At 26.5% G+C, this 25239-nt stretch overlaps 1 protein-coding gene across 2 annotated transcripts in view; it reads right to left on the bottom strand.

Annotated features, from left to right (window-relative positions):
• LOC142319163 (protein kinase C-binding protein NELL2-like) overlaps positions 1–25239 on the bottom strand; it is a 316057-nt gene that overhangs the window by 72305 nt on the left and 218513 nt on the right. For both annotated transcript variants that reach the window (XM_075356145.1, XM_075356146.1), the window contains exons 3-7: positions 19195–19305; positions 11094–11244; positions 10474–10753; positions 2693–2848; positions 535–663 (exon numbers count right to left, since the gene is read on the bottom strand). In XM_075356145.1, coding sequence (XP_075212260.1) covers positions 535–663; positions 2693–2848; positions 10474–10753; positions 11094–11244; positions 19195–19305 — 827 coding nt within the window. The remainder of the gene's footprint in view (positions 1–534; positions 664–2692; positions 2849–10473; positions 10754–11093; positions 11245–19194; positions 19306–25239) is intronic.

Consider the following 25239-nt stretch of genomic DNA (forward strand, 5'->3'; position numbering starts at 1 on the left):
CAGATTTGACTCCGATAGATTCTTTCTTGTGGGGTTTTGTTATTAGAGATCAGGTTTATGTACCACCTTTGTCTGCTGATCCTGTTGAGTTAAGACTTCAAATTAATGCCAAAGTTACAGAGATAGCACCTGACTTGCTGGCTACAGACTGGAATGAAATCGACTTTGGGTAGGTGTATGTTGCATTATAAATAGAATCCATCAAAACCAAAGTGAATGTTGGGTGACAAACTTGATGTGTTTCTATGAAATCAGACCTCAACTGAATCTGTAAGTTATCTCAATACATTTTTATATGCTTTTAAAGTTGTGAAGGCCTTTTTAAATCACACAGTATTCAGGTAAATACACAACTTCATATTTCTATACTTTAAAAAAAAATTCTTACTTTAAACAAACTACTCCATTTAATTCTTGAATAGGTTAAACTGAAGTTGAAATATATAATGAAAAAATTTTCATTATTCATAGATATTGAAATTTAAACATAAAATATTAAATACAAGTACTGAAATAAAATTTAGGCATACAAACCACGCAGGAACATATTTGACAGCCATGCTGCCATGTAGCTCCATCAGCATGAATGGACCCATTGAGAGAACATGATTTCTGGCAGTCACATTCTTCAATTCGTCCAACTCTGCCCTCAGCAGCCTCTAACTGATAATAAACAAATAAAAAATAAAAGAGTGCCATTACAAGCAACACAATTTAAGATAAGAATAATCAATTTTTTAATTTTATAATGTGGTATTGCATTCTTCATACAAAGTTAAATTTCTTTCTAATAATTTCTTAATGGGAATGTTATTGATAATTTCCTTAATATTGGTTACAGTTGCATGGAAAATTGATTTAAATTATAGCCTTATAGTATATATTTATAGTTACAGGTTACATAAAATTTTAATAGTAACATCATATATCACTTTTTGTCAACAATTACAAGATAAACTCTTGACATCCATAGGAATTACATGTTATGACTTATTCTATGCAAAAAACAACAGGAAATTCTCATTCTCAAAATGGGTTTTTTGTTTTGTGAGAAATAGGAAAATAAAGATATAGTTAGTAAGCTCTCACTAAAATCATCCAGTTGGTGGAATAATATGATAAAACAAAAGTTTAAAAAATTTATGGAAATTGCTCTTTTCAAGACTTATCTTCAAAGATAACTGTGAAGCTCCTTTGCAAGTGGAGATACTAGTATAACTCTCTGCTGAAGTAGTGGAAGGTGTTCTGGAAAATGACATTTTGAAGCCCTCCAAAAATGCCCAAATAAGTACATTAAGTAATGCTCCCAGTAAATACATTAAAGAAGAGACTGCATAATTCCCTTTGAAAATATATTCTGAGAGAAAAACTTTTCATGAAATTTGAGAGTTGTTAATAATTTTTAATATTTTAAAAATCATCCCTTTACTACATTAGCAGGAGACTGTCTTATAAAAGTGACAGTATTGATATTAAATTTCTAATGGTAAAATAGAGATAAAACGATGTAACAAATCAGTAAAAGTCTAAATTCTTTGTTCCTATATTGTTTTCATTTTCTCACTTTGTGGCATTAAAAAATGATTATTACTCATCAAAGTTCAGAAATTTCAGTTGATATGCTGGATGGGAGTGGATTCCTGCACCAGCTACTATGTTGCTTGTGACTAAGATATCCTTTGATGATACACTATCTTGTCTTTTATAATCTTAGGAATGCCAAACTCTTTTAAACATTCTAAATAGAATTAGTGTGTGCATGCTTTTACAGTTTCTAAACTTTGATGAATAATACTCATTAGAAAATAGAAATCACTCTAAGTACCATGAAAAATATTGGATTCCTTTAAATTAAAAAAAAAAAATAAATGAGGATTATATGGAAAGTAAAGAATAAAATGGTATCAATAGTTAGGAATTTTAGTTAAGGAAAACATTATATTGTGCTTTGAAAAACAACCTGAATAATATAGTGTGTTGATTATCTTGACCAAAAATGTGAAATTTAATATTTTAAAGAAATAAAGTTAACAAAAAATTAACTTTTAATTTTCAAAGTTATTTTGTGTAAATATCTTGAAGTAATACGCAATATAATCTATAATAATATAGTATAATGCATTTTTGTACACTCTTAATTTTTAATTATTTTACCTTTAGTGAGTTATGTACAAAAAAGGAAATTACAATAGTTGTACTTCCAGTATTTCAATATCAAAACAATACAAACCACCTGTATTTATAAAAAATCACCCTGAAATCTAATGAGGTTAGAAATCCTTATTTCTCAAAATCCAAACACCTCAGCTACTTATTTATTTTCTACTCCATAAGAATGGTTTTGTTATTACATTAATACCAAAATTATTTCAGTTTTGATTACTACTGCTTCACTACAGTAACAAATTTGTAATTTTTAATAGCAAGCTATCTTCACTTCAATATGTAGTACACTGATGAAGTAAGTCACTGTAATTTTCATTTACAATTTCATTTTAAATTTTATATAAATGTAATTAGAATTGTCATCATGGATTTTCTACATCAAAATTTTTGTACTACAAAATAGAGTTTATTCTTTGCCACTGACAGTCTTTTTTCTCAATTATGCCATCCAGACTTTGCAAGCTTTGATTTTTTATTTCATTATATTACATTTTATCAAATGAAACATAAAACATGTAATACTGACCCTTTGAGTTAGTTCCTGCATCTTCTTTGATAATTGTTCTACAGTACTTTGTAGCAATGAAAATTGTCCACAAGTTGGACAGCTTGTGTCTAAATGTGGACACTGATTTAGATATCCATGAGGGCCAGTTATCAATCTTACGTCTTGTAATGCACCCTATATAAATGAAAAAATTTGCCCCATGAATATATAAGAATAGTAGTAACATTTTACTGTATCAAATGATATAGTAAAATATGGTCTGTTTAGTTGTACTTAAATGTACTGTAAGGTTATAATTATACTTACTTTAAATTAAAAAAATGTACTTTGTTTTTAGTAAAAAAATGGATGAAATATCTCTCTATCATAATGCTTACAAGAATAATTTCGTTGCATGCCATGCCACAGTTGTCGGTCAGACAATGAATTAGATGGTAGGTTAATAAAAACCAATTTTTTTTTTTTGTAATGGAAAATTATTTATTTGATGTAAAAATATTAAAGTGAAATATAGTAACATAAGATGAGACTGAAATCAACTATCTTCATAATTAACAAAATGTTTTAACCATCATCAGCATTTATGATAAAAAAAATTACTTTATTTTATAATAATTTCAGTGAAGACTACTTTAATATAAAATAATTAAAGTAAATGAATAAACATAAAAAAATAATAATGTTATAATTTAAAATTATAACATAATAATTTGTTATGTTATAATAAAGTTATATTTAACAGGAAAATGTACTAAAACATCTAATTAAATGTATTTTGCTGCTCATGGGAAAAAATAATCTATATAACTGTGAGAATCAGTGAAAGAGGCTAAATAAATTTTGTTACTCCTCGAGACCAAGATTTCGAACAGCATATGCACATAATGCACTTGAATATCGTGCATTGCTACAGCACAGAACATGGAAATAAATATAAACCTTTTGAGTCTTTGTTAGTCATATACCCCAGATGAGTCCAATGGTAATCATAAATGTATTGTCTTGATAGTAAATATGCATATCACATTCTAATTATATAAAAATTAGTTGTAAAGAAATAGAAATAAATATTATTTAAATAAAAAAAATTATAGGTAAAGATAAGGATAAATGGTATTTTAGAATTTAAATTATTATTACTAAAATCAATAATAACAATCTATTTGTGCAAGTGAAAAAGTTTTCAAAAAGCAAGATTTAATTAGCTTTCTGATTGAAAAGCTAAATAATTAATGAGCGAGTTATTTATTTTATATTTTTTTACATAATAAATAATTAAATATTTTATGTGGAACAGTAGTTATAAATACAATGCAGACTATTTTAGAAATGTAAGCACAATTTAATCTCTATTTCAATATGTAGCCATATATATCAACAAATTGTTTGTGCAGGAAAACGTACATGAAAAAAAACATAAATAAGATATATAAGTTTACTGAAATAGTTATGAGCTATTACAGCAGAACAGAAAGAAGCTGTAGATGTCACATTTGAGGGTGGAGACAGATGGGGTGATTTATCAAACACACTGACATCCAGGGCACAGACTGCATGCTCAGTGCTTATATTCAACTTGGGGTTGGGTTTCTGTAATGCAGTATTATTCTATTGAAGATGTAAACTTTAATTATATTAAATAATTGGTTATTTTCTTACTCCTTACATCATTTGGCCCATTCATTTTGTATTTTTCTAATTTATTATGTTTATACTGTTGATAACATTATTAAAAATTATTTATAAAAAGGATTTTTACTGGAAAATAATTTTTAAATAACATCATAAAAAGCAAACTCTAATAGTTTTTCTAGTCATAAAGTTATTCATATTTGTTGCTGTTTTGTGTAAGAGTCAGAAATGAGTTTAAGAACTTTTATAACGTAATACAAAAGAGTTCACTTTATTCTTTAGCTTATACCCACCTAAAGTTTAATTAAATGTAATCTCATTTTTTTTATAAACTTTTCAAAGGTTGAAACTAAAAAATGAAGCCACCTAAATTTAATTAACTTATTGTTAATATAATATTTTCTATCAGATAAGGAAATTTAAGTTTAAATAGAAATGGCGAATAACTCCATGAAAGCATTATCAGGAATCAATGAAATATAACCTTCTCAGAAATTTTCTCAAAAGAAGATTTGAGGTGGCAAAAATAAATTACTTTTTTTTTTTTAGAAAGAGGTGAAATGGGCTGTAACTTTCAAATTACACTACTAAATAATAAAATAAAAGAAAAAAATTACAAATAGAAGATGTGGAGGTTGATATAAACTGTGGAAGATATAAGGAATCTAACTGCAGCCAGTGAAAATGTAACTCTCCTTAATTCAGGATTTTATAGAATATCCTTAAGTATTTCTGGATTTTTCTAAAATTTTATGCCTCTGTGCATCACAAAAGCACTAACGTGATAAAACAAATGAATTGCAAATAAAGCATAAATCCATTAAATCAATTCGTAGATCTTCAAAATACTGCACGAGGTTCGTAAGTAATTATAACTTCTAAGAGGAGAAAATAATTGTGCAGTTCTATTTATGAAAGAAATAAAAAACTTTATTTTGTATAACTTCCTGCTATTATAATTAAATTAATTTAATTAAAAATATAAGTAATAAACTCAATAAGTAAATGGAATAAAATCAATAAGTATAACTGATATTTAAAAATTTTTTTGAATACTGTATATGATGGGAATGTATTATGAAAAAAATGAAATGGGACAGCTAATGAAGGCAACTGAATAAAGCTAAAAATTGCAGTATTTTACAAAGGAAGGGGTATACTCAACTTTTATCTATATTTTTCTTATTGTGAATGATTTCAGAATTGAAATAATGAATGTAGATGATTGTGAATTGTAATTGTGATTGTGATTGTGAATTGTAGATGATTCTTCATCTTCAGTTACACTTGTGAATCTATAATATTTTATAGGGTTTTTAATTAAAGATAAAAATATCTTTTAAAACTTTGTTTTCATAATTAAAAAAAAAAAAAAAATATTACAAAAATATATTTGATTGCATTAAAAAAATTATTTTTTAAAAAAGCTTTTATTTAACTAATATTAATTAATATTAACATTAATAAAAAAAGGAAACAAATTAGAAAAGCCCTAAAAAAGTAAAAAATAAGAATTAAATCAAATTGAGAATTTAAAAAAAATATATATATATATATAATATAATATATTAACAAATATAAAAATGCACTGAAAAGTAAAAAATGAATTATATAAATAACCAATAAATAAATGTGATAATTATTAAATTTTAAAATTAAAAGTAATGAAAATATTTAGTTAAATAAAAGCGTGGCGCAGTTTTTATAATCTTCATTTTCATTTTCAATAACGACGCAAGGAGGAGGAAAGGTCTGCTGGAACCTTTCCAGTTGAGACTGACTAGCTACAAGTGTCAATCTGGGAAAATGCACCCATTCGCTTTCTTTGTACGTGCTCTCACATAGTTGAAGTTCATCTTCAAATTCTGCTTGTAATCTAAGCCAAATTGAACGCACTCTTTCCACTAAAAGTTTCATTTTAATTAATTATGAATTTTTATTTAATGGATTCATAATTACGATTACAATTATAATAATGATGATAATTAATCATTTTTCAGATTACCGTCAAAATGTAATAACTTTGTGCAAGATTTCTAAATTTAATTTTTATTTTTAATCTTATTAACCCTTAAAGGTCATTTCGGTGCAAATTTTAACCATCAAAGAATTAAAACTTGAGTTATTTTATTACAGATAAATAAAGTATATACATATACTAAACAAACTCATTAAGCAAAAATTATATTTTAAAATACAGCAAATTTCTATAAATACTTATTCGAAAAGATTGTTATAAAAACTGTGCCACGCTTTTATTTAACTAAATATTTTCATTACTTTTAATTTTGAAATTTAATAATTATTACATTTATTTATTGGTTATTTATATAATTTATTTTTTTCTTTTCAGTGCATTTTTATATTTGTTAATATATTATATATTTTTGTTTAAAATTCTCAATTTGATTTAATTCTTATTTTTTACTTTTTAGAGGGTTTTTCTAATTTGTTTCCTTTTTTAATTAATGTTTATATTAATATTAGTTAAATAAAAGCTTCTTTAAAAAATAATTTTTTATATGTAATCAATATATTTTTGTAATTTTTTTTGTTTTTTACTTTTTAGTCTTAATGAACAATATAAACTTTTTACATCCAAAAAAAAAATAATCTTAATAATATTTATATCTGAATATTATTGTTTGTTCAAGTTTGTTTTTTTATTAAGACTAAAACGTAAAAATATTTATTTTTACTTATGGAAGTTACATATGTGTACCGAATTTCAATCATTTTCATACGATAGTTCATGAGAAATTAAAATTTTCAACTAAATGCATGAATTTAACATAGGGGTAGTGTAGGGGTAGCACATGGGGGTGTGGGGGTGGGTCATATTAAATTCCGACACCGTAGTATTGTATTGTCATCGAAGTTACATACGTGTACCAAATTTCATTGATTTTCATACGATAGATCAAAAGATATAGCAGTTGGAAGATTTGATTATAACTAAAGCAAGTTAAATAAAAGCTTATAAAAATAATTGTGTTATTAATACATTACTGAAATTTCTCTTCTTTTAAGTATTTTAAATTATAGCCTAAACTAATCTTCAGGTCTATTTCTGAGTTGGAATCAATAAATATCCTCAAAATAAATATTAATTCCTTCAATTCATCAATAAATGAACTTCCACAGAAGTAGTATTTATTGTGGAGCAATTTCCTCATAGTTGTCAGGAATATTGACACAAAACATCCCAAATTCACAAATACTAGTGGTAGCAATCTGTTCAAAATATGTTCTGTGATGAATATTTTGATGATACTTTTGACGATTTGAATTTACTACTTAAATTATTTTTTTTCTGAATTCACTCTTATTCAGTCATACAATAATGTACTATCCTAAGTATTTAATATTTTTAGGGCCATTTTTATTTACACATTAATCACAATATTAAACTTAAAAGATTATTCATATTGTTTATTTTATATAAGATTTTATTGATAACAGGTAATATCAACAACTGACATTTATAATGAAGAAACATAAGGAAGTAGTGTTTATTGTGTCAATCTGAGCAACAAGCAGAACTGGAAGGCTAATTTGTATACAGACAAATATTCATATTATTATTGTTACAGCCGATCTCATAACGCTTAATTGTTATAACAACTGCTTCTAGTGTAGGTATATAAAAACATTTCTTTACTAATCTAATCAGTTGGTCCTCCATAGGATAGGATAAGTCAAGTTGGTATTTATCTATGCCAAATAATCATATCTTTAAAAATTTTTACAATTCCTTTGTATATATATATATATATATATATATATATATATATATATATTGACAATATATATATATATATTGTGTGTGTGTATATAAAATCAAAAAAAGATAAAGTCTAGCTTTTCATTTGAATCATAATACAGTATTATATATTATTTGAATTATATGTTTAATGTATCAACTGGAATAGGGATTCAGGTTGGCAAGTGCCTGTATTATCCTCTGGATATTGTTAACTGCGTAAATAATAATTTTAATTTTTTGTTAACACTCAAAAAGATTTTATCATTAAATCGGAACAATTACATCTAAATAAATTAATAAATACAGAGTAAATGACAACAGTTAACAAAAAATCAATAGAATCTTTTGTACAAAATTAGCAGCTTTATTATAGTGTATAAAGAAATTTTTTTTTCAATGAACATTACATTTTTCTTTAAAAACTTAAAACATAACAAGCATATTTTTTTTTATACAGAGAGGATGATAGTGTTATTAATTTTTACTTAAAGGCAGTTAACTTTAAAATACTTTACCTGAAATTTACTTGAACCAAAATGTAATGGTTGCATTATTATTCAGGTAGATTCATTACACATGCTGGAAAGGGGTTGCAGTAGTTAATAAGTCCTCTCTGCCAAGTACCGGGGGAAGTGATTGAATTATTCATGGTTTTGTTGGCTGTTGTAGTGAAAGGGAGCAAGCTACCAGATTGTAATATACTCCCTATTGTGTAATACTTGTCTATTCACTGTTGTGGTACTATACTATGTATAAAACCATTTACATAAAACAATGCATAACATTTATATATAAAAGAAAATGTATATAATGAAGGTATATGGAGTATATAATTAAATTAAATAAAACATTAAACAAAATTAATTACATATTAAGAAAAAATGTACACAATTAACAATAGAAATATTGAAAATTAAAAATTCTTTAATATATTTGTTAAAACCTAATTATATTTTTACACATGCACACATAATAATACAGTATAATTGACTCTGATAAATGAGTTCTAGATAATAAAAATTAGTTTACAAAAATACAAAATACAACAGACTTTTTAAAGAGATCGGACAAAGGAAATTATTTTTATATTACTCTTCATTACAAGGGAGTAATTGTGAGGCAAGTATTCATAATTCATTGCTATAGTAAGTAAAAGGGTGATGTAAATAGCAAAATTTCATTTATTTATTGATATCATTCTCTGATTATTCTGTTCTGAATTAAGATGTCAGAAATTGAACTTGTAAAGAGAAAGATGATCTTGATGAAAAACTAATTTTAGTTTTCATTATTTTTATACTATTTTGTCTTTTATTAAAAAAATATTACAATCCAGTAGATTAGAAAAAAAACAGAGGAAGTTGTTGCATTTACTACATTTTGCTGACATTAGATTTTTATTTTTTTTTCATTCCAGTCTCTCTTTACAGGCATATTCAAAATCATTATATGTGACCTAATGAGATATAAGTTATTCCACAGCCATATTTAAGGAAAACAAACATACTGAGAAGTTAAGTAAGTGATGTTTATAAAAAAGCAGTTTTCAGTTGTATGAGTTAAGAAATAATTACAATAAATCATTTACAATAAGCTATATATTTACAAATGCTTATTTACTGTAGTCTAATTGATGAGTATAAACAAAAAATCACTATTTGCTTGGAATCAAATCAAAAATCTAGGAAAGTATTCTATAATACTTCTGTCATAAGAGTAAAGTAAAAACAAGAAATATTAACCTATGCTGTGATTGTGATCAATGTAGAAATCTAAATAATTTTATTACCAAAACAAAAAGTCACCTACACCAATCCAGTGATAAGGAATTGGTGAAAGGTTGTACTTAAAAATTTAAGTACCTACATACTTGGAAATTAAGCATTTAAAACTAAAGTATCATAAAGAAATAATTAACATTAATTAATGCCATATCTGTGACATACTTTTGAGAATAAGAAATATTACATTTTCCTTAAACATTTATGTAGCATGGATATTGCCTATCTATTTGATGGCAGAATTGTAGATAATATTACACAAGTAATAATCCATTTTTAATAATGGGATAAAAAGAAGTGTACCTCCAGAAAATGAGGTAGGAGGTAGGAGTCATATGGTTTTCTATTGCCTTCTTTATTGAGTCAAATATACCTTTTCAAATCAGTATAGCAAGTCCAGTGGAATGTAAAATAAAAGAATGTAATACATCTTTTTAAAAATATATTCAGCTCTAAATGACACCTTCACTCTGTTCACCACATCTATGTGATTGTTATTCACAGCATGATTATTTAAAAATATTTTAGGAAGAACTAAATTATTTTTATACAAAAAAAAATTGACTTTTGGACTTGCAGGAAAATAAGTTTTGTTATAAGTAATAAATTGAACTGCTTACCTTGAATAAAGAATGTCGATTATTACGCTGACCGACCCACAATGTAAGTTGGGGAATTGTGAAATTAGTATCAGGTGGTCGAATAAGCAATCTCCTGTACAAAGGATGACAGTCTACAAGGAGTTGAACCTGGGCACCACTGACAGATACTGCCAGTTTGTGCCAAGCATTATCCGCCAGTCTGTATGGAAACGTCTCCACATGGACCATTGAATCTGGTTGACTAGTATAATGTAATCGGATCTCATCTTTTCTACCGCTCGATTGTAATTCAAGATATCTATTACATACCAATACTATATTAATAAATATTACCATATTACAAGTATAAGTAATTATTATACATAAGTAAACATTCAAGTAACTAATAATTAATAGTATAATAATTAATCTATAATATATGATGATTGACTTGCACTACAAAATATTTTTAGAAAATTTACTTTTCTAATTAATATACAGTGAACTTTTGCAATATAGAAAAATTAGCTCAAAAACTATAACTATTTTTACAGACATGAAATCCGGTGAAGTTCATGAAATTGAATTTACTGTATAATAATGGAAGCCAAAATAAAAATTTAATTTTGAGATAAATATCTAACAATAAAGTAATGTACCTGTTAAAGCCATGTGAGAATGAAATGATCGAACCAGAATTTGCTTCTTCTTGTCTTAGGTTTGCTGCTACTGTGAACTCAGTGTTGTGGCGTAATAGTTCAACAGCTTGCTGATACACAGACTGTGGCAATCTCAGATCTCTATAATCCCCTATCAAAAAAATTAAAAATAAAAGCTTAGACAGATAAAAATGTATGTATTGTAACTAATTCTATGAAAAACAATCTAATTCCAACAGTTGACATGAACTTCCAGAGGAGTTCCATGCTAAAAGGTTATTCCTGATCATATAAAATTTGGGATGAAGTTGTCAAAAAAGAACTGAATGTTGAAGTTGTGAATCATCTATTGTTTATAATAAAGGCTGATGGACTTCAAGATTTTCATATTTAAAATGCTTTACAATTAGTCTTCATATATGCTTCTCTCTATGATTGATTAGTAGAATTTCTGTCTTTCAGCTGGACAATTCTAGTCTGACAAGAATTTTTTTTGTGAGCTACAAATTTCCGTATCATATTCTGTGTAGACTGATCTCAAATAATAATGATTCTACCAAAGCCCAGAAAATCTGGGAAAAATGAATATAATATGACAAAAATAAATAAATTTAAAAAATAGAATAAAATTGACTTAAAAACTACACAAAAAAAATAAAAATAGATTTTATCAATATTTCAGCTTAAAATTATAACTTTTATGTTGGTGTCAAATTCTACAAGTTAAAAACGTTTACCAAAACTTACTTACAGTTAAGTTGGTACATTTAAAAAATATATATATATATATTTTTCAGCCTCCACAGAGTACAGAATTAGAGAACACCTTTACTTTTATTAGAGAACCTTTACTTTTTTATGTTGAAAACGTTTTTGGGCCTAAGCTCATCTTCAGTGTTATTTTATAATAATTTTTCACCTGTTTACATTTACACATTAAATTTTATCGTTTTATTTTGTAAAAATTGTTATTAATAAAATTTAAAACTATTTTAAAAATTCAGAGCAAATATTTGTTCAGTCAAGAGAATGAGAAATTATTGCAAACTATTAATTTATCAATTTCTTATCTTTGTATTGCAACTTAAATTTTAATAAGAATGTTCTCCATCAAATTCTGTTTGCAGATTTATAACACTGAATTTACATTTATATCCATATATATATATATATATATATATATATATATATATATATATATATAATTTTTCTAAAATTTCTAATTTTTTATTACTATTTTCATGTTCAATATTTACTCTTTCGATTAATTCTAAATTATTTTCTAAATTAGTTATATTGTGATAATTATTTATTAAATGGTCTGCTACATTTGAGAAACCTATTTTTTATTTTTAAATGATCTAAAATGTTCATTATATCTATTTCTAAAGGACCTATTCATTTTACCAATATATATATATTATTGCAATTGTTGCATTTTATTTAAAAATACCGGAAGAATCATTAATTTTTTACTTTTTTATTGTTATATTTTAAATGTTTTATTATATGATTATCAGGTTTATAAGCAGGCTTATATCTATCAAACAAGAAATTTTATTTATATAAGAGTACTTTGTATAAATATTTTCACTATTTTTATTTGTAGGTATTAATATAGTAATGTTTGTGTTATTATACAAAAATCTGGATTATATTTATTTATATATATCATCTATCAATGACATATGATATTTATTCTTTAAAGCTATATTTTTTATATTATTTATTTCATTATACAATTCCTGTTTATTGTTTATGTATTTTATTGCTCTATTTATCATGTTTTTCAAAATATTAATTTTTTGGGACCAAGGATGATAAGAATCTTGTTTAAAATGATTTCATTTGAGGTAGGTTTTTTATATATTCCAGTAATTATTTTATTTATTTTAATATTTATATCTAAATAATTTATTTTTCTATTATGTTCCATTTCATATGTAAATTCTAATATTTTTTGATAAAATTTAATTTACTTAAAATTACTTCATGTTTATTATTTATAAGTGGCTCATATATAATTAAAATATCATCCACATATCCGACTCATAATACAATTTAATGGATGTAATTTACGCCATCGATTATTCTACTCCCAAATTCCAGCAGATAAATTTCCGATATTACTTGGGTTATTACATGGGTAAAACATTTTCTTGTGAATAACAGGTTCCATTAAATTCAAAACAATTCTGCTTACATTTATTTCTAATTATTGTTATAATATTATTTATAAATTTTTGATCTTCACCTATTTTTATTAATTTGTTTTGTATTATTGAGACTGTATAGTCAATGGGTATATTTGGGCGCCTAGTGATATAGAAGCTAATCATTTTAGTTTTATTATTCATTTTTAATTAATTCTTTTTATTAATCAATTTGTACCTGTTTTTTACATTACATTTATTGACATTATTGTAAATAAACACACATTTATTTTAATGTTTTATGATAAAAAAATAATTTATTTAAAATTATTTCATGTTTGTTATTTATAAGTTAAATTTATCTTAATCTAAATTTATCTTTTATTTTTGCTAAATTTATCTTTGACCTAATTACCTTATCAATAATTTTGGTAATTGTATAACTTTGAAACTGATTAGTGGTATCATAGGGATATCTTCTTTATGAAATTTTGGGAGACCTGTGAGTTTTGGGGCGTAAGGTTTACGTGGATATAATCTACTTTGATGTTTTAATTTATTATTATAATTAAATATTTCTTTGTATTTAACTATGAGGTCTTTTGTAATTCTTAAAAATTTATTGGTTGGGTCATTAATTTCTTTAAAAACATTTTCATTTATAGATTTATTTATTAAATCATTGTATTTATCAATTGAAATAATAATGGGAGTTATTTAAAAAGCTTTAAAAAATTTTTAAAGCTGTGTTAAAGAATTTCTAAGTGGAATTCTTTATGTACATGGGAGTCTCGAAGCGTGGCACGTGTAGTGATGGGAGGTAGCCCTCTTGCCTAGGCCATCCTGGCTCGTCTGCATTCAAGAGCAGTGAGTCGGGGTGTGTCCAATGATGGCATGGGGGACCCTCAAGGGTAAACTGAGAGCGCGAGGCTATGGGTAAGCGCAATGGATGCCTGTAGCCTGTTTATAAGGAACTGCTACGGCATCCTGGCGAGACTAATATACTGCTTCACGGCGGTTCTTGTCGCCCCGAGGGTGCTTAAACAAACTATAAACGAGACAGGTAGAAGAAAGAAATGGTATTGATAAGTAGTATTTTTAATTTTATGGTCTTTTTGAGAACCTCATCTCAAATTTTAACATCGGGGCCCTTTACACCCCGCAAGTGTTGTTTTGTCTTGTTGTTGTGTCTTAATGTTTTTTATGTTGGTTGTGTTTTTAAATAAAATGTAAGGGCCCTTTACACCCTTACATATGACGATCCTGATGGTGATACTAATTTCTTTTAAAGAATGTGACGAGGGCTAATGTCCCTAGCAGTCGATGCCCGTAAAAATTTAGGAAAAAAAAATGGGAGTTCTTGTTTAATCTGATTTTATCACCATACAATTATTTTCTTTTAATTTGTTTTTTGTTTATATATTTTATTAAATTTTTATTATGAATTAATTTTTGTTATTTTTATTTTTAAACTTATTATTTTATTACTTATATCAATTTTGTTTTTTTTTTTTTTTCATTAGTGCCAATAATTTTGCCAATATTATATTCCGAATCTATTATGTGCTTTTTATAATTTTATCTATATTACTATTTGGTAAGTTACATTTAAAGGAATTTGCAATTATTAATTTTTCTTCATCTCGGAAAACAACTTTTGTTAATTTACTAAATTATCATTTATATTAAATTTATCTGATTTTTTTTCTGTATGTTGTACAAATTATATTATCTTTATTTATTTCATTGTTTTTTATTTGATTTATATTACAAATGTTATCTGTTATATATATTGTGTTATCTATTATATATCAAAGCATGTATTTTTTTGTAACTTGTTTTTATTATTTCTTTTTTATATATATTAATGTTAATTTTTATAAAATCATATATTTAATTGAACACAATATTACCCAACATTTTTAATAAGTTTAAATGTAAATTATGTAATTCAATGTTTATGCAATTTTTCTTGTAATAAGCATATTTTATTTCCTGCTTTATTCTGAAACTTTCCATGTATGCCTTAGTTTTATTTATGATTTTATTATATTGAAAAACCTTAATGTTTATTTTTGCATACTTAGGTATTAGACTTAATCCCAATCATTTTTTATTGAAGTTTATTGAATTAATGACTACATAATTTTCTGTATAAATTGTAAAATCTAAAGAACAACTTTGCCTGGTTGGATTTCTTATTAATTTATTTAGATTAAATATTTTATAGTCCATTTCTTTTTCCTCTGTTCATTAAATAACTATATAATATATATATTTTTCAGCCTCCGCAAAGTACAGAATTAGAGAACATTCTTACCTTTACGTTTTTATGTTCAAAACATTTTCAGGCCAAACCCCATCTTCAGTGATATTTTTTAATTCTTCACTGTTTACATTTACACATTAAATTTTATCTTTTTACTTTTATTTTGTAATAATTGTTATTAATAAAATTTAAAACCATTTTAAAAATTCAGAACAAATATTTATTCATTCAAGAGAATGAATAAATATTTATTTATTAATTTCTTATCTTTGTGTGCCAACTTAAAAGTTTTAATAAGAATGTTCCCCATCAAATTCTGTTTGCAGATTTATAATTATTTTTGATGGGGATATTCTTATTAAAATTATTTAAGTTTTCATACAAAGATAAGAAACTTATAAATTAATAGTTACTGCAATACTTTTTCACTTTTTCAGTCTCTTGATCGAACGTATGTTTGTTCTAAATTTTTAAAATGGTTTTAAATTTTATTAATAACAATTTTTATGAAATAAAATTAAAAAGATAAAATTTAATGTGTAAATGTAACCAAATGAAGAATTATTAAAACATATCACTGAAGATGGTCTAGGCGCGAAAACGTTTTGAATATAAAAAAGTAAAGGTAAGAGTGTTCTCTAATTCTGTACTTTGCAAAGGCTGAAAAAATATTATATTATATATTAGATTATATTATATTATATTATTTAATGTAGAGAGGAAAAAGAAAAAAATGGACTATAAAAAATTTAATTTAAATAAATTTATATATATATATATATATATATCCAGGCAGACAGGAATGTAAAATTCATTCAAATTCACGACAAAAATCAGTATTATAGAATACACTCATATTCAAACATTAATCTAATAGTTTAATGTTTAATAATTTGTTGATTTTCATTTCATTTTTACCCAGTATTTAACACTGTCAATTCTACAGGCTTGTTTTAATTTCAGCCAAAATGTAACATAATTTTATTTATTTATTTTAATTCACTAACCACAGATTAACCAAACAATTATTGTTACTTTTTAAAAGATAAATTTTATAGTTGATGAAAAATGTTATACCTGAGTGGAATCTGAACCCAAAATTTTGAAAGCAAGAGAGAGAGAGTGAGGGTGGGCTCTACCATTCTGCAACAGAGTGTATAATTATCCATACTGGAATCAGGTGTTATCCTTAATTAGGACAATTAATAATAATGTATGCACATGCAATTAAGTATAATGTGATAAATTATTATGTGGCACTTATCAATTGAGTATACAGAATGTCGAGCTGCACATTGGGATGAGCAGCTCTGTGAGGGCAGCCATGAGGTTGGCAAGACACTGTCTAAGGGATGTCCGCAGGGCAGCATGTTGGGTCCATTATTATGGGTGGTGGAGTTTGATTCTCTCCTGCGGCTGCGGCTTCGACAGTTGCCCCCAGCGGGTGTTGCATCATGGCTTATGCTGACGATGGGCTCTTGCTGGTAGAAGGAAGCTCATGGAGGGAGGTTGAGCTCCGAGCCACTCGGGCTTGCAGGATGCTTGAGCTGTGGGGTAATAAACACAAGATGACATTTAGCCCAGGAAAGACCATGATGATACTCCTCAAAAGTCGTTTGGCAGTGAGCCGGCATGTCCATGTTTCGATGGCAGGCCAGCGTATAAAGAATGTTCAGACTCAAACTACCCGAGGTGTTTCTTGATGAGAAACTGCAATTTAAGAAGTACCTTCAATACGTTGCGGAGACGGCCTGCAATGCCTTCTTTAGTTTTCGATGTGTGGTAAATCCTGATTGGGGTCTTAACTTTAAGACCATGAGTGTTCTGTATAAAGGCATGTGCAAGGCTATTATGCTGTACGCGGCACCTGTTTGGGCGGACAAGCTAATATATATTAAAATTATCAGGACATATTATTAAGGGCTTAATGCCTAATATTGTTAAAGGTAACAGGCGGTTACTGTACTATTTCACAGGAGGGGGGCTGTCTTGATGGTTGCAGGCGTGAAACCGATAGACTTGATTGCATCTGAGAAGTAGCAAGGGTATGTTGCTAACAAGTCCGGTGAGTTGACTTTGAATAAAGTTGGAGAAATTGAACAATGTGACAACACCTTGTGGCAACCCAGATGGGATGAGACAGAAGACAGGCGTTATACGCATGATCTCTCTCCAGATGTTGTTTGTTTGTGGATGCCTCTTGGGTGCACCTTAATAAATATGACACAATTTCTTTCTGGCCATGGTGCTTTTAGGGACAGACTGCAGAAATTCAGGTCTGGGGTGTGTTCTCAATGTGGACAATACCTACCATGTTCTTTATGAGTACTCAAAATATGAGTTAATGCATATGGAGACAATCTGTCTGCTTGATCTAATCGGGTTGGCATTGGATCTACATGTAAACTGGAGGAGCCAGGCCGAATGGGCAATAGAATTGGAATAGAGTTGTGTACTTAACAAACGAAAGGATTGCTGAGGGGATCTAGAGTTCTGCTTGGATTTCTCTTTTATTCTGTTTTTGTTGATTTTTTGTTTTATAAATTATGTTTTTGTAGTTCTTGTCCTTGTTTTGTTTTGTTTCAATGATTGTTCCATGTAACACTTTTATGTTTTGTGTTGTGTGTTGAACTCACTTTTACTTCTACGGATAGGTAAGTTCAATTTCTGTGTTAGTTAGGTATTTTCAGTCTTGCTTAAGACTTGAGATGTGAAATTGTGAGATGTGTGAGATTGTTTTGAGTTCATTAATTAATAGTACACCGATGGGAATGTCACTCATGGCATTTGCATCGGTGGCATCCTGGCTGAGGCAGACTGGAATATCTCAAAAGCTGAGGTTTCAAAGATGACCTCCGGTAAAGCCCATAAGGGCTCGTAACAGAGGGGGTGGTGGAGGTTGTCTTTCCCTATGGGTTCAGAATGTAAAGCAACACATTAATGTACACTTTTTTATTTGAAAAAATTCATTATATATACTGTCTCCATTTAATAGGAGAATGTCATGTATTATACAAAGTATATTATGTTTGTATTATGTTTGTATTATACAAAGATATATTTTATGACAAAAGTGATGAAGTTTAAAAAACGTCTAGAGGTCAATGTTAACCAACTTGAGCTTATTTCAAGAGGATATTATTAAAAAAGTTTGCTTCAATTGTAGCAATGTCATAAACTGTTCACAAGGGTTTTGTGGAGTTAATTTTTTATTAACTTTCAAATTTTCAATTTTAGATCAACTCAAAATGAGCAATGTTTTTAAAATTGTTGAATGCAATTTAAAATAAAGCATAAATATATGGTTTTATAATTCTTACTGAATGGGTATTCTAAGTTTAGTTTCCTTAAGCTTCTGATTTTCATATTTAGTAAACTTATAAAATTTAAGAACTTACATTAAGTAACAACATAAGGACTAAATATGATCATGTGATGGGATAGAGGGAATAAATAATATTAGATGGTGTGAGGAATCCAAAACTATGATCAGCATCTTTGTTGTATACTTACATTCAGTTGAACTTGGAACTCCATTAGAGTTACAAATCGATAGAGCTGTAAAATAACATGACTTACTTTACTTAAATATTACTGTTAGCTTATTATTCGTATTACTACGGTAAGAGTGAAATTAAAACATAAAATGAAGCTTAATTTGATGTTTTGTTTTAATTACCTTGAAGATAGAAAGCAGGTCGAAGTCTTTGGGGTCCAGGAGCAATAGTGACTCCCTGCCGACTGGTGTTGTGTAACTGCAGTGAAGCCAGCAGGTCTATTCCTGGCTCCACTGAAACAAAACAAAATATGATTCATTATTATCTATTATTTCTTAATAGTTTTTAATAAAACTGTATAAACTAAATGATACTAACCGTTGAAATATTCCACATCTATCTTATAAATTTTTTTTACCAAGAAAATATTTTGAGAAAAACTGTAATTATTAGAGTTAAATGTGTTGTAATTAATTATCAAAATTAATTAAATTATGAGCTGAAAATCCAACATAGTTAAAACTTTGAAGGTGATAAATTTAACAAGAAAAAATAAAATTTACATTAATGATCTATACAAGAAAAAACTGATGACCTAAGTAAAAAAATATACAGGGATAGGTTATTGTAACTAGAATAGATTATGCTATTATTGTTAAGTTATTGATTTATAATTTCATATGTTTACATTCCTCAATACTTATAGAATGTTGTTAAAGAACAGCTTACATCATCGTACTTAAAAAAGTATGGAATGTTATTGAAAAATTATAAACTTGATCAATGAATGTCTACTCTAATGCTGAGAATAAAATTTAAAAAAAATACTTTTAATTTTTTCTTTTTTCTTAAATGCATATTTATTTTTTATTATCTGCAATTCCCTTTTGTAGTAACTATTTCTTCTCTTTTTCAGTCAGAAAACAAATAAAATAAAACTGATGTGGACACCACATGATTTCCTTGTACTACTATTAAATAACATATACACATTTAAAAAAAATTAAAAACATAAAATTTTATTTCATTCATAACTTGTTGAATTCTAATCTATCGTAAAATTTTTTTTACAATCAGAGGTGAATAATTATTAATAAATTAACATGAGCTTTATTTATACAATTAACATTATTAGAATTGGTATACATTAAATGTAAATAATTAACTTTTAACATCATTCTGCGTACATGTTAATGATGAATTAATAGGATGATGAAGTGCATCAAATGAGTATTGCAATAGAACTTTACTTGACAAGAGTTTATTCAGAACTGAATAATTATTCTGTATACTTGGAACAGTTATGCAGCTGCATTGCATTCCATCATATGGTAGATTTCTTAATATTAAGTAATATGAAGAAGCACATGCGGCTTATGGAATGCAATCTGTCAGGATTTTACTGTAACTCCTCCATCCCCAAATAAAACACTGTGGGGTTGATTATCAGGCTCAGGTGTGTTTTCCTATAAATATTTCAGTATACAATACCATAATCACAATTGCAATTAATATACAATATAATATTATTACCCAAATGATCACCTGTTACCATATTATTTTTCCTAACCATCGACAAATTGTTTAAGTTTTATTTTTATTTAATTCTAATGTCTTAAGGTCTATTGATAATTCTGAGTGTTGCACTTTGTCCATATTCAATTCATTTACATCAATAAATTTAGGATACCCATAACCTTTAATCATATACTGTATTGGACGTATTCTTATACAATATTTGACTATTATTTAAATTTATTAAATATAATATCCCTTGTATTACTTTGGTTAAACTTTCTTTTTCATTTACAATCATTAACCTTTCTTTTCAAAAATAATATTATTCTACATTATAATTTTCAATTAATAATAAATAATCAGATGTTTCACCAATTACATATAAACATATGTAATAATGCCTATCAGATTACATATACACATTTTTAAAAGTACATAAAATTTTATTTCACTAATAACTTATGATTTTTTCATTTTTTTTATTGTTATTATTAAATAATCATTTATAGTAATTTTTTTACAATCATGGGTTAATAATTATTAATAAATCAATATATTTAATTTAAAAAAAAGATTTTTTAAAAAATAAATTAAAAAAAAGTTAAAAAAGTAAAAAAGGAAATGAAGTCTGATTTCAACCAATGTGCCTTTCCCTTATAGATCCAAATATTTTATAAATTAAATTTTCATTTGTCTATAACTGGAAGCAATGAAAATAAGTACCACTTATGATATATCGTTGAAAAGCTCTCTATGAGGCCTACTACTGCAGTTAAGAAAAAGTCCAAAATCCATGTTGTAACTAGAAGTTACAACAGTCCTAAATTCAAAACTTCATGCTGTGAAGTAAAAAACAACTTTTTTTTCAGAAAAATTATTTTAGTTATTAAAGTAGTTATTTTAATTATTAAATGTATAACCACAGTCAAATTTTTTTTGAAGTAGTTCTATTTTCTGAACTGAATTTCTTGTATAAAACTCATGTATTACTTCAACTTTAAAAATTCTCTAAATCTTATAAAATTCATAAGATTAAACTGATTGTAACAAATACATTTATGAAAATAAAATTCTAATTTCTGAAAATTGATATGTTTATTTCAAAATTTAATAATCTTCATTTATTCAGAAATTGCCTACGACAGCAATTCCCAACTTGTGGTGTGAGAAAATAATAATGGTAACGGTAAAAAAAACAAGAAAGAATTTAAAATAAAAAGATGAAAATAAATATGGTTTACAAAGAGGAACTTACTTGTATATGAATGTTATCACTAGATCCACCCACCACTATTCAATCACAAGATTATCCTTTCCCTCTTTACCAAAACTGTCACTGGCATACAAAGCGATCCATTCATTTTAGTGTTCAATTGTGTATTAAGTGAGTAATGTCTAGATAGATAGGTTATTTTGTTCCTTTTTACAAGTGCTCAATTTGAAGTATTTAGCTATTATTTATTGATTTGATATTGTTTTGTGCCCCAAAAAGGATAAGTGGTTAAAAATTGGAAATCATAAAAGAACTGCCATCGGTATTGAAATTCAACCTGCTGAGTCGGCAGCTGTAAGTATTTCAGAGATTATGATTTACAAGCTCAAGGGAATCATGATGCAATGACTGGTAGGCCTGTTGTTACAAGAGATTAAGTTAATGTTATTACAAAACTCAAAACATCAGTGCTCCACGCTCTACTAAAAATGAAAAAAATATTCTATTAAATATTTGAGATATAGATTTTCATTCATGGAAGATGAAGACTTTCCAAAACCATTGTGTGTTGTTTGTGGAAAAATATTATGATGTTAATATGAAACCTTCATTACTGATGCACCATATGTAGAAAAAATATCCAGTTTATAAACAAAAAGATGTTATTCTTTTCCAGTGACTATCATACCATTCTAATCTAACTTTTTATTTCTTGTTTGGAAAGTCAATGAGACTGCAGTTGAAACATTGTACAGAGTAAGTTATTGTATTACTAAATGTGGTAAACATCATAAAATCACTGAAAATTTCATATCTCCTTGTAACAAGGATGTGGTGCAATGTATGTCTGATGAAGACTATGTCTGAAAAATTAACAATATCCCTTCTCAAATAATACAATTTCTCAGAGAAATTAAGGTTATAAGGGTTATTAAGGTTATATCTGGTGACATTGAATTTACAGTAACTGAAAGAATAAAAGGAGTCCCTTATTTTCAATACAGATGGATTAATGGACTGATGTTTCTAATCTGTCAATTTTACTTATTATTATAAAATATTTAAATGATAACGTCCTAGAAGAAAATCCTTTACTTTGCCATCCTCTTGTTAAAAGATGTACAAGTGAGCACATATTTAATGTCACTAATTATCTTTATGAAAAAAAATTGGTAGAACAAATTGCTGTGTGGTTGTGATTCACAGATAGTGAAAATCTGTGTCTGGTTGTTATACAGGTTTATGCAGTTGCATCAAAGAAGTTGCTCCCTATGTAGCTTGGAGTCATTGCAGTGTTCACAGACAAAGCCTAATATCCAAACCCCTACCAGATTCATTGAAGGAATATTATTAATATTTGTAGCTGTTAATAGCTACAAATGAGTAGCTATTAATTTTAAAACATTTTAAAAATCCAGAACAAATATTTGTTCAATCAAGAGAATAAAAACTGAACAAATATTTGTTCTGAATTTTTAAAATGTTTTTACATTTTATTAAAAACAATTTTTATGAAATAAAAGTAAAAAGATAAAATTTAATGTGTAAATGTAAACAGATGAAGAATTATTAAAATATTTAAAAAATACCACTGAAGGTGGGTTTAGGCCTGAAAATGTTTTGAACATAAAAAAGTGTTCTCTAATTATGTACTTTGCAAAGGCTGAAAAAATATTATATTATATATAGTTATTTAACGTAGAGAGGAAAAAGAAAGAAAAAAATGGACTATAAAAAATTTAATTTAAATAAATTAATATATATATATAAAACATAAAATATATATATCCAGACAGACAGGAATGTAAAATTCATTCAAATTCAAGATAAAAATCAGTATTGTAGATACTCTCATATTCAAACATTAATCTAATAGTTTAATCTTTAATAATTTGCTGATTTTCATCTCATTTTTACCCAGTACATAACACTGTCAATTCTACAGGCTTGTTTTAATTTCAGCCAAAATGTTACATAATTTTATTTATTTATTTTAATTCACTAACCACAGATTAACCAAATAATTATTATTACTTTTTGAAAGATAAATTTTGTAGCTGATGAAAAATGTTATACTCGAGAGGAATCTGAACCCAAAATTTTGAAACCAAGAGAGAGAGAGAGAGAGAGAGAGAGAGAGTGGGTGGGCTCTACCATTCTGCAACAGAGTGTCGAATTATTCATACTGGAATCAGGTGTTATCCTTAATTAGGAGAATTAATAATAATGTATGCAATTAAGTAGAATGTGATAAATTGTTATGTGGCACATATCAATTGAGTATACAGAATGTCATTAGAAATAAATGCATTAAACCGATTTGCTAAAAAGATCTGAAAGAAAATTATCACTTCATTCAATCATTCAGGTACCTGTGTTAGCATTACAGTAAAAAATGAGATGTAAAAATGTTTTATTATTTACTTCTTTAACAATAAATTACTTGTTTCTGGTTGTAAAAGTAAACAACTTTTTGTTTTTCTAAATGTTTATAAATTATAATGAGGTAGAAGGAAAACACAAATTGTTTGAAATAAATTTGACTTCCAGCATAGCAATAGCAGAAAACAATATTATGTAGTTAATGAGTACATTGATTTCTCTCATTTGACATGAGAATCATAATTTAAAAGTTGTTACAATGTTTAAGTACTTAGGCAGTAAATTAAAAATTTCTAAGTTCAGCGATTGATCAATAAATTCTGTTGAACAAATGACAAGCTAAGGATAGTCACCATAAAGGTTCTAGAACAACCCTACATAGAAAAGTATTATTTGTTTACAGCAGGAAAATATTTATGAAAATATATGTATCATCAGTAAAACAAAATCTGGTTCAAATAAAAAAATAATCTTAAAAATGACTAAATTTTTAAATATATGAAATGAGCTTCCACAATAATTTTTTGCAGCTATCAGTAGGTATTGCTAATGAAAACTAACGGAACTGCTTGTCAGTAAAAATTACATCATAACTCTAGAAATACATCCAAGTAATTAAAGTGAATTTTTAAAATTTAGCTTTTAAAAATAATCCATTTTTTTAAGGTAATAACAAAATACTTCAAATGAATTGTTGAACCAAACTGAAATAAATTTAAAGAATAACATGGTGTAATAATTTTAAGTTATTAGCATAATATAAACTCAATGTACTATATGTGAAATACATATATATATATATATATATATATACATATACACTCGTATATACAGTACGTTGGAAAAGTGAGTGAGCAACATTCTTTATGAGTGAATGGTATCCATTCCACATACTACAGTTTATACTAGTTAGAGAATACACCCATGGAAATGCTTTTTAAAAAATCTTCTTAATTAAAATCATAAAAGATAAGTACTGGTTGTATAGATTTAGACTTTTACATAATATTTAAAAGTGAATTACATTATAATTCAATTTTTTCCACTTTTATTATAAAGATGTATTGTTAAAAAATGATGAAAAATAAATAAAGTTAATCTAATTGAAACTTTT

Source organism: Lycorma delicatula, chromosome 2 (assembly GCF_047948215.1).
Source record: "Lycorma delicatula isolate Av1 chromosome 2, ASM4794821v1, whole genome shotgun sequence".
In the NCBI taxonomy this organism is placed as follows: Eukaryota; Metazoa; Arthropoda; class Insecta; order Hemiptera; family Fulgoridae; genus Lycorma; species Lycorma delicatula.